Source organism: Elephas maximus, chromosome 19 (assembly GCF_024166365.1).
Source record: "Elephas maximus indicus isolate mEleMax1 chromosome 19, mEleMax1 primary haplotype, whole genome shotgun sequence".
Classification (NCBI taxonomy): Eukaryota; Metazoa; Chordata; class Mammalia; order Proboscidea; family Elephantidae; genus Elephas; species Elephas maximus.
In genome coordinates, this window is record NC_064837.1 from 65,269,268 (window position 1) to 65,282,535 (window position 13,268).

General features: G+C 55.5%; 1 protein-coding gene across 2 annotated transcripts; it reads right to left on the reverse strand.

Annotated features, from left to right (window-relative positions):
* Window positions 1-172: 172 nt before the first annotated feature.
* Window positions 173-11,019, reverse strand: FDXR (ferredoxin reductase). Of its 2 annotated transcripts, XM_049861099.1 has the most exons (13): window positions 10,878-11,019; window positions 9,994-10,100; window positions 9,826-9,909; window positions 5,134-5,229; window positions 4,851-4,973; window positions 4,504-4,617; window positions 4,050-4,151; window positions 2,933-3,040; window positions 2,633-2,717; window positions 2,301-2,500; window positions 2,048-2,219; window positions 1,223-1,393; window positions 173-1,075 (listed from the first exon to the last, which is right to left on the reverse strand). In XM_049861099.1, exons 1-13 carry the CDS (start codon window positions 10,948-10,950, stop codon window positions 945-947), a joined length of 1,566 nt encoding a protein of 521 aa, XP_049717056.1. In that variant the 5' UTR covers window positions 10,951-11,019; the 3' UTR covers window positions 173-944. The 2 variants fall into 2 exon arrangements, with proteins under 2 accessions (XP_049717056.1, XP_049717055.1); XM_049861098.1 differs by lacking the exon at window positions 9,994-10,100 and having other exon boundaries at window positions 9,826-9,923.
* Window positions 11,020-13,268: the final 2,249 nt, after the last annotated feature.

Genomic DNA, 13,268 nt, shown 5'->3' on the forward strand with positions numbered 1-13,268 from the left:
TCCTCTTGGAACAAAGACCCAAGGACCGACCCTCAGGGCCAGATATGACCTTGGAGAAAACAGCAGCAGCCCTGAGCCTAGGTTCGAGCCCGCGGCTCACTGGCTGTGCGACCTTGGGTCGGCTTATGCCGAGGGTCTCTCAGTCTATAAAGAGAGGCCCACCTTGCGGGCTGGAATAAAAGGGGTGAGCGCGCTTCGTAAACTGCTAAGCGCTCCGGAGACGGAGATACAGTCTTAAAGGGCTTGTGGATCTGGCTGGAAACGGAGGTGGGAAGGACTGGGAGCTGAGAAGGGGGACCAGCCGGACTCGCCTGGCGGCAGGGAGGGACTGGGGCAGCTGCTGCCCAGTCCCCTCTCCCCCTCCTTTTTTCTCTTCTATCGTGAGTCCTCCAGGTGGACTGGCTGTTTTGATCGTATGGAGAACAAACAGGGAGGACACCAGGCGGTGGGGCCAGCAACCAAAAAAAAAAAAAGAAATCCGCCAGGGGCCAGCAACAGGCCCCCAAAAAGGCCTGGAGCAGGGAGCTGGCTCTGCAGCGCCACCTGGCGACTGGAGGGGAGTTGCAGCCAGAAGGTGACCTCGGTCCCCAAAAGAAGTTGCACATCACCGTGGCCCTTGGTTGCAGCTGTTTATTTCCAGCATGTTCCAGACCTAGTGACCTGCCACGGTCCATCAGCAGACAGACGGGAGGGAGTAAGGTCAGCCTGCACCCCTGCTCATTCCTAAGGAAGGTTACCTCCTTGCTGGGAGCGAAACCCACGCCGGCAAGGGTAACCTCACAGGAGGGAGAGCTCAGAGGCCACTGAAAAGGGATGCAGCCAAGCCCTGTGCCAGGCAGGTAGGCCACGCAGCTACGGGTGCACATCCCCCTCAGGCTGCCCCGGCCCTCTCCCCTGCACCCCTGCATGGCACCGTGCCCCTTCCAGCAGGGCTAGGTCTGGGCTCAGCGCCCCAGCAGCCAGAGCATCTCCTGAGGGTCCACCAGCTTCTCCCGGGGCTTCCCAGCGCCCTTGCCCCGGGACACCTCTTCAGCATCCAGCTTTTCCCAGTCGGAGAAAGAGACAGGCTGGACCCCTGAGGCAGAGGGGAGACAGTCACTGCCTTCTCTTCTTCCTGCACCTGGCCCGGAGCACCCCTCCACAGGATGAAAAGGCCCAGGGGCTACCACCCCTCCCTCCCCACCCATTCCACCTCCCAGGACCTCTGCCTCGGGCCCCAGACCTCGGCCGCTGAGCAGAGCCTCGATGGCCGTGTAGCCAGGCCTGGGGCCCGAGGGCAGCAGTCCCCTCTGAAGGTCCTGCAGCAGCGCCTGGCCAGTGAGGAAGCTGTCGTTCATGGTAGTGCCAATGACACCTGTGGGCCCCCGCTTCACCCAACCACTGCAGTAGAGGCCTGAGAGGGGTAACAAAGGGTATGAAAAGGAGAGGTGGCTGGACACCCACCTGGCAAGCCTGCACCCCTAATATATACACATGTCACATGCACACACACCCCCTAACTCCTCCCCAGAGTCCGTCAGCTGGGCTCAACATGGCTGCCGGTCCACCACCCAAGAGCCTTCTCAGCCTGCATTTACCACACCCAACCCCCTTATGCCCAGGTCTTCTTGTAAGCTACGAGCTCCCTGTGGCTAGGAGCTGGGTCTTGCCCATGTCCAGTTCCAGCAGACCCTCTGTAGACTTTGGCAGAATGAATTAATGTCTAGACAGGTGCATGGGGGCATTTTATCAGATGGGGAGTGCCTGAGGACAGAGCTGCCTTATTAACCTCCACACCCCAGCACTGAGCACAGAGCCTAGCCCAGGACAGACCTCTACAAATATCTGCTGAGTGAACTAATGACAAGATATATATGGTCATCTCAGCTAGATTGGGAGCTTCCCCTAGGGTCAGGAGGAGGATGGGCAGGGTCCTGGCACAGGGTCTGACTCAGAGTAGCTTCTCAGTGCACATCACTGGGTGAATGAATGAATGAGCAGCCCCAGGAGACACCTGCCTCCTGCTTCCCCCCATAACTCAATGCTCAGCCTTCTCGCTCCCTCTCACCTGGCACAGCCACAACCCGGCCCTCTGTATTGGGGATGACCCCGAGTTTGGAGTCAAAGGGCACGCTGGGGTCAATGGGGTGACTCTTATACCCCAGGCTGCTCAGCACCAGCCCGCAGGGGAGGTCCTCCACATCTCCCGTTGGCACTGCCCGGGCGGCCTCGCCGACACCCTGTTGGGGAGAGCATGGGCAGCACAAGGCTGGGGCGGGGAGGCCTGAAAAGGGGGGTACCTTTGGTTACACGAGACTCACCTCTAGTTTGGTGACTGCCAGGCGGATGCCTGCTGTCCGCTGCCCATCTGATGAGGGCAGCACCTGCTGGGGGCTTCGGAAAAAGCGGAGGCCCCAGGAGCGGGAGGCTGATGCCTGGCGTGCAGCTTCCTCCCGGCCTGGCTTCTCTGTGGCTGTTCGAAGCAGCAGTTCTGTCAGCCGCCTCCTGGGGCGGGGGACCTCTGTGGGCAATGAAGAGTATGTCAGGGCCGTCTCCTGGGTCCCAGCACCCTCCCCCATGCTCTCCCCAACACCCTCTCTGACCTAGACTGTCCCCTCCCTCGTGAGCTGGCGGTCAGGTCAGGGCCCCTCACCCTTGATTTTGTCCTGGAGGCCCAAGAAATCCACAGGGTCCAAAATGGGCCGGGTTCCTGGTAACTGAATCATCTCCCGCAGCTCCTTGGGGGTCGGGGACGGGAGTGTGGTGGAGATGAGGCGTTAGCCAGCCCAGGCGTGAGATACCACCCCCAACACCACGGAAGGCACTGGGCCCCAGGGGCCCTGCCTGGCTCCCCATCTCCCACCCCAGGTAGCAGCCACTTCCAGAGGCTCTGCTCTGCCCACCTTCCAAGGGGAGACCGTCTATTTGGCCCCTCCCCCTCCAGCCCCAGCACCTTAATGGTGAAGGCCACTTGCAGGGGCCCACGCCGGCCCACTATCCACACTGTCTTCACTCGACTCTGCCTCAGTACCCCCAGGGAGGCCGCCGTGATGTCTGTTTTCTGGTACAAAAGGAGGGCTTTGAAGTCACCAGACACTGACTGCAGGAATGGGACTCTCCCTTTGGTCAAGCCCAGAGGCCATGGTGCCCCCAAGTTGCCCCACTGCTCCCCCCTGGTGGCCAGATGGAGCATTGCTGCCAATTCTGCAAACGGCACCAAAAACAAAATGAACCCTTTGCCCTGTAGATTCTGACTCATAGCAAGCCTATAGGACAGAGTAGGACTGCCCTGTAGGGTTTCCAGGGCTGTTATCTTTATGCAAGCAGACTGCCATATCTTCCTCCTCCAGAGTGCCTGGTACATTCGAACCACCAACCTTTTAGTTAGCAGTCAAATGCTTAACCACTGCACCACCAGGGCTCCTTTTGCAAATGGCACCAATGAGGAGCAAACCGGGCCCATGTTCTTTCATTCAACCAGTGTTTGCTAAGCAGCTACCACGCAAGGTGTAAGGGCAGGGAAGGTAAATGGTGAGCAGAGCAGATAAAGGTCCAGCCCTCACAGAGCATCTGATCTGATCAGGAGATAGATATTCATCAATTACTCAGATACTCGTCAATGAGTGTAAAATTGCACTGGTGACAAGTGCTATGGAACAGAAGCAGACAGGTCTATGAGAGGGTATTACAGGGGAAACGGACCTATTCAGGGAGGTCCTGGAAGGCTTCCTGGAGGAAGGGACAACTGAGCCGAGAGCTAAAAGATGAGTAGATGTTAACTGCCTGGGGCAAAAGGTTAGGCGGGCAGTTTTCCATGCTAGAGGGTGGCATATGCAAAGGCCCTGTGGCACACTGAAGAGAAGAATAAAGGCTGGAGTACAAGAAGTGAAAGATAAAATGGTATGAGATGCTCAGAGGTTGCCGTTCAGAAGGCCTCTGCCTGAGCACCATGTGGAAACAGAGACACTGAGCTCAGCTTGGAGGGGTGAGGCCTGAGGCCTGCAGGCAGGGGCAGGGCACTCTCTCCTCAGTGTGACCCACCCCCCTCCAGCCCTGCCCCACCCACTCACCTCTAGGTGCTCAGGTGGGGTCAGTAGGATCCGAGCCACGTCCAGAGCCACATTCCCCTGCCCCAGGATCACAGCTGTGTCACAGCTCAGGTCTGGAACCAGCTGGAAGCGAGAGGTCTGGATAGGGTTACGCTAGGCTTGGCTCCAGTCAGGCTAATCTCAGTCTCGGGTCACCCCATGCCTGTCCCTCAGGCTCTCCACATGCAGAAAGTCCACCCCATGTGAGCCTCAACTCAGGCCCCTCCTCCCCCACCCGGCTCCACCTCTTCCTAGAGGCCCTCCAAGATGGACCTCCCACCTCCATCAGCCTGATGCCTCACCTCCTCATCTCACTGGGAGCCTCCCAGGCCTAGACGGCAGCCCCCTTCTCCCCCAGCTCTGGCATCTACAGCTGCCCCTGGCCCTGGCTAGGGGGTACAGAGGAAGGGGCAGCTGGAATGCTTCCCATACGCACCTCCCGGTTCTCAGGAAGCCCATTGTACCAGCCCACAAAGGCCCGAGCCGACAGCACACCAGGCAACTCCTCACCAGGAACTCCCAGGGCCTGATGGTCCTCTGCCCCGTAGCTCTGAGGAAAGATGGCAGGCCTGAAGCCTAGAGCCGTCGGCCCTGGTGGGGAGAAGCCAGGCAGATCTTCCTCCCAGCTCCTCCTCCTCCGCAGCTCCCATTTTGGCCATGCCCAGTGATTTGGGCCTTACCCTGACTGCCACCTTCCATCCCTTAGCCACCAACCTCTGCTGCCGCCCCTCCTGAGAGCTCCCGTCCGCACCTGCATCCCCTCCCCCCACCGCCTGCCCTCACCAGCACCACGGCGTGGTAGGCCTCCCGCAGCTCCGGCACTGTCACGTCCCTGCCCACCACCACGTTGCCCCAGAAGGCACAGCGATCAGAGCGGGCCGTCTGGGTAAAGGTGTTGATGACATTCTGCAATGCCCCCCAGAGAGGGGATTAGAGGGGAGAGAGTTCCAGAGACCAGGCTTGTGCCACCCTTACCTGCAGTGTCCCCAGGACAGCCAGGGAGCCTCCCTTCCCCCCTCATCTTGATCAAAGTCCAAGCCCCATGTTCTGTGCCAGAGAGACCCACCTTCACCTCAGGGTGGTCGGGTGCCACGCCAAAGCGCACCAGGCCAAAGGGCACCAGCTGCTTCTCATAGATGTCCACGTGTGCCCGGGTGTGGTGCTGCGGGGAGAAGGTGGCAGCTGGTGGGGCCGAGGGAGAGGCTGGGCTCCCACAGGAGCCTCCCCTTCCCCAGACAGAGCTGAAGGGCTTGGCTCAGGGGACCGAGGACACAGCCAGGCTTCCACCCTCTGCAAGAAGAAAGAGAGCTCCTTGACTCCCCCTCTGCCCAGAAAGCCAGATAAGGGGAATGGGGCAGCACAAGCAGCAAGGCCAATGGAGGTCAGATCTCAAGAAGGACTGCCAGCCCATCAAGACTGTGAGAAATGTGGCCAACTAAGGAAGGAGTTATATCAGAAGAGTTTCTCCTACCCACCTGGGTCGGGTGTGACACACAGCCCTGCCCTAGAACTCTAGGTGCTTCTAGAAATGCCCAGCCAGTCTGATGATCTGGGAACAACTTGAAATTCATGGCTGCAGGGATCTGGGGTTGGGGAATGGAAGTGGCCCTATTCCCAGGCCTAGAAAAACCACCTCACTTGTTCCACCAATCACTGGTTCCAGCTCATGCGCGCTGCCTTGAGGGGCTGTGGGGAAGGCACAGGGTTGGGGTCTGGAAGGCAAGTCTGGTCTGGCTCTGCCACCCACCAGCTTCGTGGCCCTGCCAAGTCCCAGGATCTTACTGGGCCTTAGTCTCCTGCAAACTGGGATGGAAATGCCTCCCTCTCAGGGTTGTTGGGAAGTACCCAGGAGGTCATGATGATGGGGACTCTGGTGACAAGCAAGTTTGAAGCAGAGCAGTTGAGACTCCTATGGGTGATGCTGCCCCACCCCAACCCCATCCTAGGCTCTGGCTGTTGTTGTGTGCCATTGAGTCAATTCTGACCCATAGCGACCCTAAATGACAGAGTAGAACTGTCCCATAGGATTTCCAGGCTGTAATCTTTACAAGGAAACCTTGATGGTGTAGTGGTTAAGCGCTACAGCTGCTAACCAAAAGGTTGGCAGTTCGACTCCACCAGACGCTCCCTGGAAACTCCATGGGGCAGTTCTACCCTGTCCTGTACAGTTACTATGAGTTGGAATCAACTCGACGGCAATGGGCTTTATCTTTACAAGAGCAGATCATAAGGTCTTTTCTCCTACTGAGACGCTGGTTGATTTGAACTGCTGAACTTTTGATTGGCAGCTGAGCGCTTAACCATTGCACCACCAGGGTTCCATTTGGCTCTTGCTGTAAAACCTCCCAATTCAACGGACTCAAGCTAAATGGAGCTCACTGGCCCTGCAGTCGCCCTTGTCCCTGACAAAGGCCCACACTCACCTCCTGACCTTTATCCAAACCACCGCTCTCCTTACTCCATTGCCTGCCCCCACATCCAGGCCCCCACCACTGCCTATCGTGCCTCCTGACTCTCCATCCTAGGCTCCCAAATCACGACCCTCAGTCCCACTAGTAATGCACCAATGAAGAGCACAGGCTTTGGGTCAGACAGCCAAGGGCTCCAGTCCCAGTCCCACCATGAACTGGCTCTGCACCACCAGGAGAGGCACTTACGTATTTCTTCTGGCACAACATTCAAGGTTAAATGAGTAAGGCTCGCAGAAGTACTGTCTGTTCAATAAACATAAACTATCATTACTATTACTGTTGTTGTTTGAGCGTCACTGCCTCGCTCAAAAGCCTTCACTAGCTGCCCACTGCTCACAGGACAAAGTGCAGATTGCTCTGCCTGGCAGCCAATACCTTACACAGTCCGACTCTGTCTTCATTTTCCTTTCTTTCCTGCTAAGGATCCTTGACTCCGTTCACAACGTCAAGGCCACTTCTTTAAAGTGAAATCCGCTGATATTTTCCACCTGTTATCTCTCTAGCGGACCGCATCTTTCAGGAAATCTCCCCTCTTAACTCACAGTTCCCTCCTATCCCTCAGTTGTCCCTTCTCAGGCCCCTTTTCCTCTGTTGTTGTTGTTAGCTGCTGTTGAGTTGGCCCCGACCCATGGCGACACCACGCACAGTAGGACCGGACCAATGTACTCCATAGGGTTTTCATGGGCTGATTTTCAGAATTAGACTGCCAGGCCTTTCCTCCTCGTCTGTCTTAGTCTGGACACTCCCCTGAAACCTGTCCAGTATCCTCCAACACACATGCCTCCACTCACAGATGGGCGGTAGCTGCACGTGAGGTGCATTGGTTGGGAATCGAACTCAGGTCTCCTGAACAGAAGGTGGGAATTCTACCACTGAGCTACCACCACCTTCAGTACCACCCCTAACAAGGACATTCTTCGAGGGCCTTCCAACCTGGGTCCCCCTCCCTTCCCCCTTGGAGCACATTCCCTGAGAGGCTTTCATCCACTCCCTCCTGTGACCTCAAGTTCCCTCGGAATTGCTGATTACATCCATTCTCTCTCTCTCCCTGGCCCAGACCTCTCGCCCAACTCCAAACCTGAGGCCCCTGAACATTTCACCCCAGAAACCTCAAACTCACCCAGATGAAAGCCAACTGCCCTTCCTCCAAACTCTCTGCTGCTTCTAGGTTCCCTTCCACCTGGGTATCCACCAGGAGCCCAAGCCAGAACCCAAGGCTCCTTCCTGACTCCCCTTGACCCCATCCTATCAATCCCATACCCTTCCCTTCCTACTCCCCCACCGCCACCCCAGCAACACTCCCAGACACCAAACCCGCCCTGCCAGATGAAAAACCCACTGCCGTCAAGTTGATTCCAACTCACAGTGACCCTACAGGACAGAGTAGAACCACCCCGTAGGGTTTCCAAGGAGTGGCTAGTGGATTCCTGCCTTGTCAGTGTCCAAGAAATGATTGTTGACTGAATGACTGGCCTAGCAGGATACTTAAAGAAAGGGCTCCGCCATCAGACTGCTGGTGCTCAGATCCCAGCACCCTCCCTGCTCAGTGGTGGGACCAGGGACAATCTCACGCAGCCTCAGTGTCCTTATCCATGAAATAGGAGCCATACACCAGCCTCACAGGCTGCCATGAAGGTGGAATGGGAGACTATGCATGGTGTCTGACTCGCAGTAAGTGCCACTGTCCCAAACCTGCTGCTCACATTCCTGTCTCGGAAGCACAGACAGTATCTTGGATGCTCCCAGTGGTGAGGACCAGCTTGTATCTGACCTCTGTGGCCACCACCAGGACCACCCCCTGAGGAAAGCACATGCAGGTGTCTGCCAGCTGAGTGCAGGCCAGTGCCTTTGCTCACACCAGGGCCGCTGAAAACCCTGCCTGGAAGGCCTCCTCTCCCCTCTCCCAGAATGTCAGGCTCAGCTAACACAGTGCCCTTACATGAAGCCCCCTGGGACTCCCAGCCTGAGTCAGCTCGCTGGTCTTGGTTCTGGGGCCCAGGGTCTCCTCCCACGTGGCCGTGTGCCCATGGCCTTGCATTCCCAGGATGACTCCCACACATGGTAGGCCCTCCCCATAGCCTTCTCCGTGCTGCACAAACATGTCTTCTCTAGGAAGCAGTTTCTGATTGGCCCCCTGGACCTGGCTCGCTCTGCACACATTATGTAATTAGCTCTCATCTGTTGCTTAAAGAGCCCTGGTGGTGCAACAGTTAAGTGCTCGGCTGTTAACCAAAAGCTTGGCGGTTCAAGCCCACCCAGTGGCTCTGTGGGAGAAAAGACCTGGCAATCTGGTTCCATAAAGATTACAGCCTAGAAAACCTTATGGGGCAGTTCTACTCTGTCACTTGGGGTCACTGTGAGCTGAAATCGACTCAATGGCACCCAACAACAACATCTGTTGCTTAGAGTGTGCTCAGGCCACTTTTTAGCACAGTGATCAACTCATCCTATTCTCCTGGGACTCTCTCGTTTTAGCACTGAAAGTTCCATGTCCTGGGAAACCCCAGAGTCCTGGGCAAACCGGGACGATTGGTCACCGTATCTTTCAAGTGTCTGTGTGTATAAATAATATATCCATCCTTTCTCTTCTCTCTCCATGGACACCCTGAGCCCTTCCAAAGTAGGGCCACTGTCTTCTATCTCAGTCAGCCTGGGTCTCCCCTCCCTCCCCCCACCAACCCCGAGGGCTGACATGGAGTCTCAAGAGCAACCAGTAGCCTTGGGCCCTGCCAGCCAAGGCCAATACTGCAAGTCTTGAGGCCTTGGCTTTCACGTTGTGTGTGATGTGTGGGGCAGGGTTGGAGGGGCAACCTGAAAGAAAAAAAGGGCGCAGTGAGAGCTGGGGCTATTGGTGAGGGGACCACAGAGACGTAGCTAAAATGACAGAAAGCCCTGGAAAGAGGGGGTAGCCCGAGATGCAGGATGTTGGGGACAGATAGAGACAGAGGAGGAAGAAGGGAAGATGAGGGGCAGAACAAAGTAACCCTGCGGGTCTGCATAAGCTCCCTGGAGTGTTTGGCCAAGGAGCAGGCCATTTACTACCAAGCACTGACCACTGAACCCCACCCATGAGGCAAACACACTCTCCTACAGCAGAAAATCTACAGTGGGGAGCTCCAGATGCAGTCAAGGAAGCAGGTAGGATGGGTCCAGCCTAGATGGGCCGGGAGCCCCTTCCTCATCTGGGATTCAGGAGTGCTTTTAAAACCCAGAGCGGGTGAGGCTTACCCTGAGGTTTGGAGCAGCATGTGAACCATGAGGGTGGGAACCAGGAGGAAACAGTTTACCTTTAGCAGGTGTTGGGCTGTGTAGAAGCCAGCCGGGCCACTGCCCACCACACAGATCTGGGGGGTTTGCTCTTGTGTGGAGAACTGCCGGCAGAACCCTGGCGGGGGGGGGGGGCAAGTGTTAGACCAACACCCCCTCCCCCAACCCAAACCAACTTCTGTATCCACCAGAAGTTGGAACTTTCCAAGCTTCACCCTCACCTGCACTCTACTGCTCCTGCCCCTCCAAGCTTTTGCCTCTGCAGGGTTCCTTACTTCATGGGAGCCCCCAAAGGCTATGTCTTCATTCAGAGCTCCACACCTCACCCATGAGTTTACTATGCTGCTGATTATGGCCCACCCGACAGCCCCCACCACTCCTGAAGCTGCCCTGGACAATGCTTCAACACTTTTCCTATGGGGTTCCCTACCTACTCAGTGAAGGAGCGCTGGTGGCACAGTGGTTAAAGTGCTCAGCTGCTAATTGAAAGGTCTGTGGTTCAAACCCACCAGCTGCTCCACAGGAGAAAGAGGTGGCAGTCTGTTCGTTCCCGTAAAGATTACAGCCTAGGAAACCCTATGGGGCAATTCTACTCTGTCCTATAGGGTCGTTATGAGTCAGAATTGACTTGGACTTCACATAACAACACCCGCTCAGCTAGAATCCCACATTCTCCCAAATCACCCCAATCTCACCTTTGTGGATCCCCCCCACATTGCTCCACCTTACCTCTCCTAACTCGCAGAACCGTATATAGACACGTATCTTATTCCTATTAACCCCTGCCTCCCCTCAGACTTCCCTCTCATTTCTCAGACCTCCGTGTTACCCCCATTCGTCCCCGTTCCACCTGTGGACCTCGTGGTCCCCTTCTCGCCTAAAGGCCTCACATCTCACCGCACAGATCCCGTGGCCCACCACACTCCCCCATCTCGCCCTCAGGAGTAGACCCCTCCAGTCTCGCCCCTGGTTCCCCTTCTCCAGCCCCGCCCCTGCTCTGCTTCGATCCCCACTTTTAGCGGTCGTAGGCCTCCCCGCGCTCCCATTCACCCTAGAGGTGCCCTGGTCCTACTCTGGGGACTCCCGGCGAGAGGCAGTCGGGTCCGAAGCCACGCCGGCCAGTGCCACCAGTACCGCACAGCCATGGCTGAGAACAGCACCCTGCAAGCGGATCGGATCCGGGAGACCTCCCCGCGCTCCCCGCCGGCTTGAGCTCCGGCCCCGCCCCCGCCCTGCCCCGCCCCTGGTCCCGCCCCCGCCCTGCCCCCTGGTCCCGCCCACCAAAGCGACCCCGCCTCAAGTCCCGCCTCCCGTGCGCTGTGAAAGCTCTGCGTTTCGGCTCCACCCCCACCCCCGAAAGAATCACGCCCCCAAAAGAGAAACCCGCCTTCGGAGGCCCCGCCCCTGAAGACTTACGGTCCGTAGGCGACTTAATAAGTTTCTCCCCAATCGTCGTCCTCCCTTCAATTACCTGGAGAGTTGAAGAAGAGCGAATCCCCATCGCTGTTTCAATCTCCCCCCGAAGGAGGGAACCAATTAGAAAGGGGCTTATTTTACTTCGTCTCGCCCCTTTTGGGACACTCTCGTCGCTCGTTGATGACGCAATTCGCCCGCCTCTTTTGATACCTTATCCTGCAGCCGGGGCTGGGTTTCGTCCCAGCCAATCACGAGTCCGGTTCCGGTAATAACCAGAGTCCGGCAGTCTCTCTGAGAAAATGGGGCTCCCAACGCGACCCTTGTCGCCCCTTACCGGGCAAGAATCGGCCCAGATAGGGCCAGGGAGAATGTTCGCCTTTGGAGATTCTTATCCTCCCCACCACCCCCGTTATACAGGTGAGGAAACAGAGGGGGGAGATGGCTAGCCCGAGGTACTGCCAAGACAGAGCCAGACCCTTCGACCTGTGCCCCCAGGGCCAGCACTAGGGTGAGACTAGACACTCGCCTCGGGCTGGAAACGTTAGGGGCCCTAAAAATCTCAGTAATCAAGATAAGTAATATTTTAGTGCAATGTTTTAAAAAATAAAATGCACAAAATCCACAATGAACAAAATACCGTATTTTTTTAATAAGAACGGATCTGTGGTTATGTCTGACCTGATAAGCCTAATGCCTCTTCCTTCTCCCCAAGCGCCCTCTTGTCAAACGTTACTTCCTTGGAGAAGCCTTCTCGGGCCCCTACCCTCCCAAGCTGGGCTAGGGGCCCCTCTTGCCCCTACAGCACCCCTATCTTACCCCATGATTACTTATTACACCAACTTGTCTTTTTTTTTTTTAATGATCGTTTTTATTGAAGTGTAACATACATACAGAAAAGGGCACAAACCATAAGTGTACAGCTTGATGAATTATCAGTGGTGTAACCATGTAACCACCACCCAGATAAAGAAATAGAACATGGCCAGCATTCCAGGACTCCTTGTGCTCCCTCCTCATCACTCCCCCTCCCTCCTACTGAGAAGTAAGTGCTGTTCTGATTTCTAACAAGTCATTGCGTTTTATGCCTGTCCCACTAGGCAAATTATAGCCTGCATCTCAAATCCTGCCCATCTCCTGCTTTTGTGCAGCCTGTGAGCTAAAAATGGTTTTTCATTTTTAAACGGTTAAAAAAGTTTTACATACTATTTTGTGACACAGGAAACATACATGAAATTCAAATTTCAGTGTCTATAAAAAAGTTTTATTGGAACACAGCCATGCTCATTTCTTTGTATATTGCCATGGCTGCTTTCAAACTGATGGCGGAGTTGAGTAGTTGTGACAAGAGACCATATAGTTCAGAAAGCCCAAAATATTTACTACCTGGCTCTTTACAGAAAAGGTTTGCCAACCCCTGCACTAGACTGTAAGCGCCACGAGAGTGGGGACCTAATCTTATTCGCTCTTGTATCCCCAGAGCTTTGCACAGTGCCCGGTGTCATAGATTGAATTATGTCCCCCAAAAGTATGTGTCAACTTGGTTAGGCCATAATTCCCAGTGTTGTGTGGTTGTCCTCCACTTTGTGATTGTAATTTTATGTTAAAGAGCATTAGGGTGGAATTGTAACAACCTTATTAAGGTCACATCCCTGATCCAATGTAAAGGGAGTTTCCCTGGAGTGTGGTCTGCACCACCTTTTATCTTACAAGAGAGGAAAGGGGACCTCATACCACCAAGAAAGAAGCACTGGGAACAGAGTGTGTCCCTTGGACCCGAAGTTCCTGTGCAGAGAAGGTCCTAGCCCAGGCGAAGATTGATGACAAGGACCTTCCCCCAGAGCTGACAGAGACAAAGCCTTCCCCTGGAGCTGACACCCTGAATTTGGACTTCTAGCCTACTAGACTGTGAGAGAATAAACTTCTGTTTGTTGAAGCCATCCACTCGTGGTATTTCTGTTATAGCAGCACTAGATAAATCAAGACAACTGGCATCCAATGAATGCTCAAAAAGAGTTTGTCTTAGTGATCAAGTCATTGATTATCCTTT

Excerpts from the sequence above, each read along its gene's own strand:
- FDXR (XM_049861099.1), bottom strand. The coding sequence starts at position 10,950 with ATGGCTGTGCGGTACTGGTGGCACTGGCCGGCGTGGCTTCGGACCCGA. Across the intron at positions 10,101-10,877 it reads TCTCGCCGGGAGTCCCCAGA|CCTTTGGGGGCTCCCATGAA; the intron begins GTAGGACCAGGG and ends ATGAAGACATAG. Across the intron at positions 2,501-2,632 it reads CCTCCAGGACAAAATCAAGG|AGGTCCCCCGCCCCAGGAGG; the intron begins GTGAGGGGCCCT and ends CATTGCCCACAG.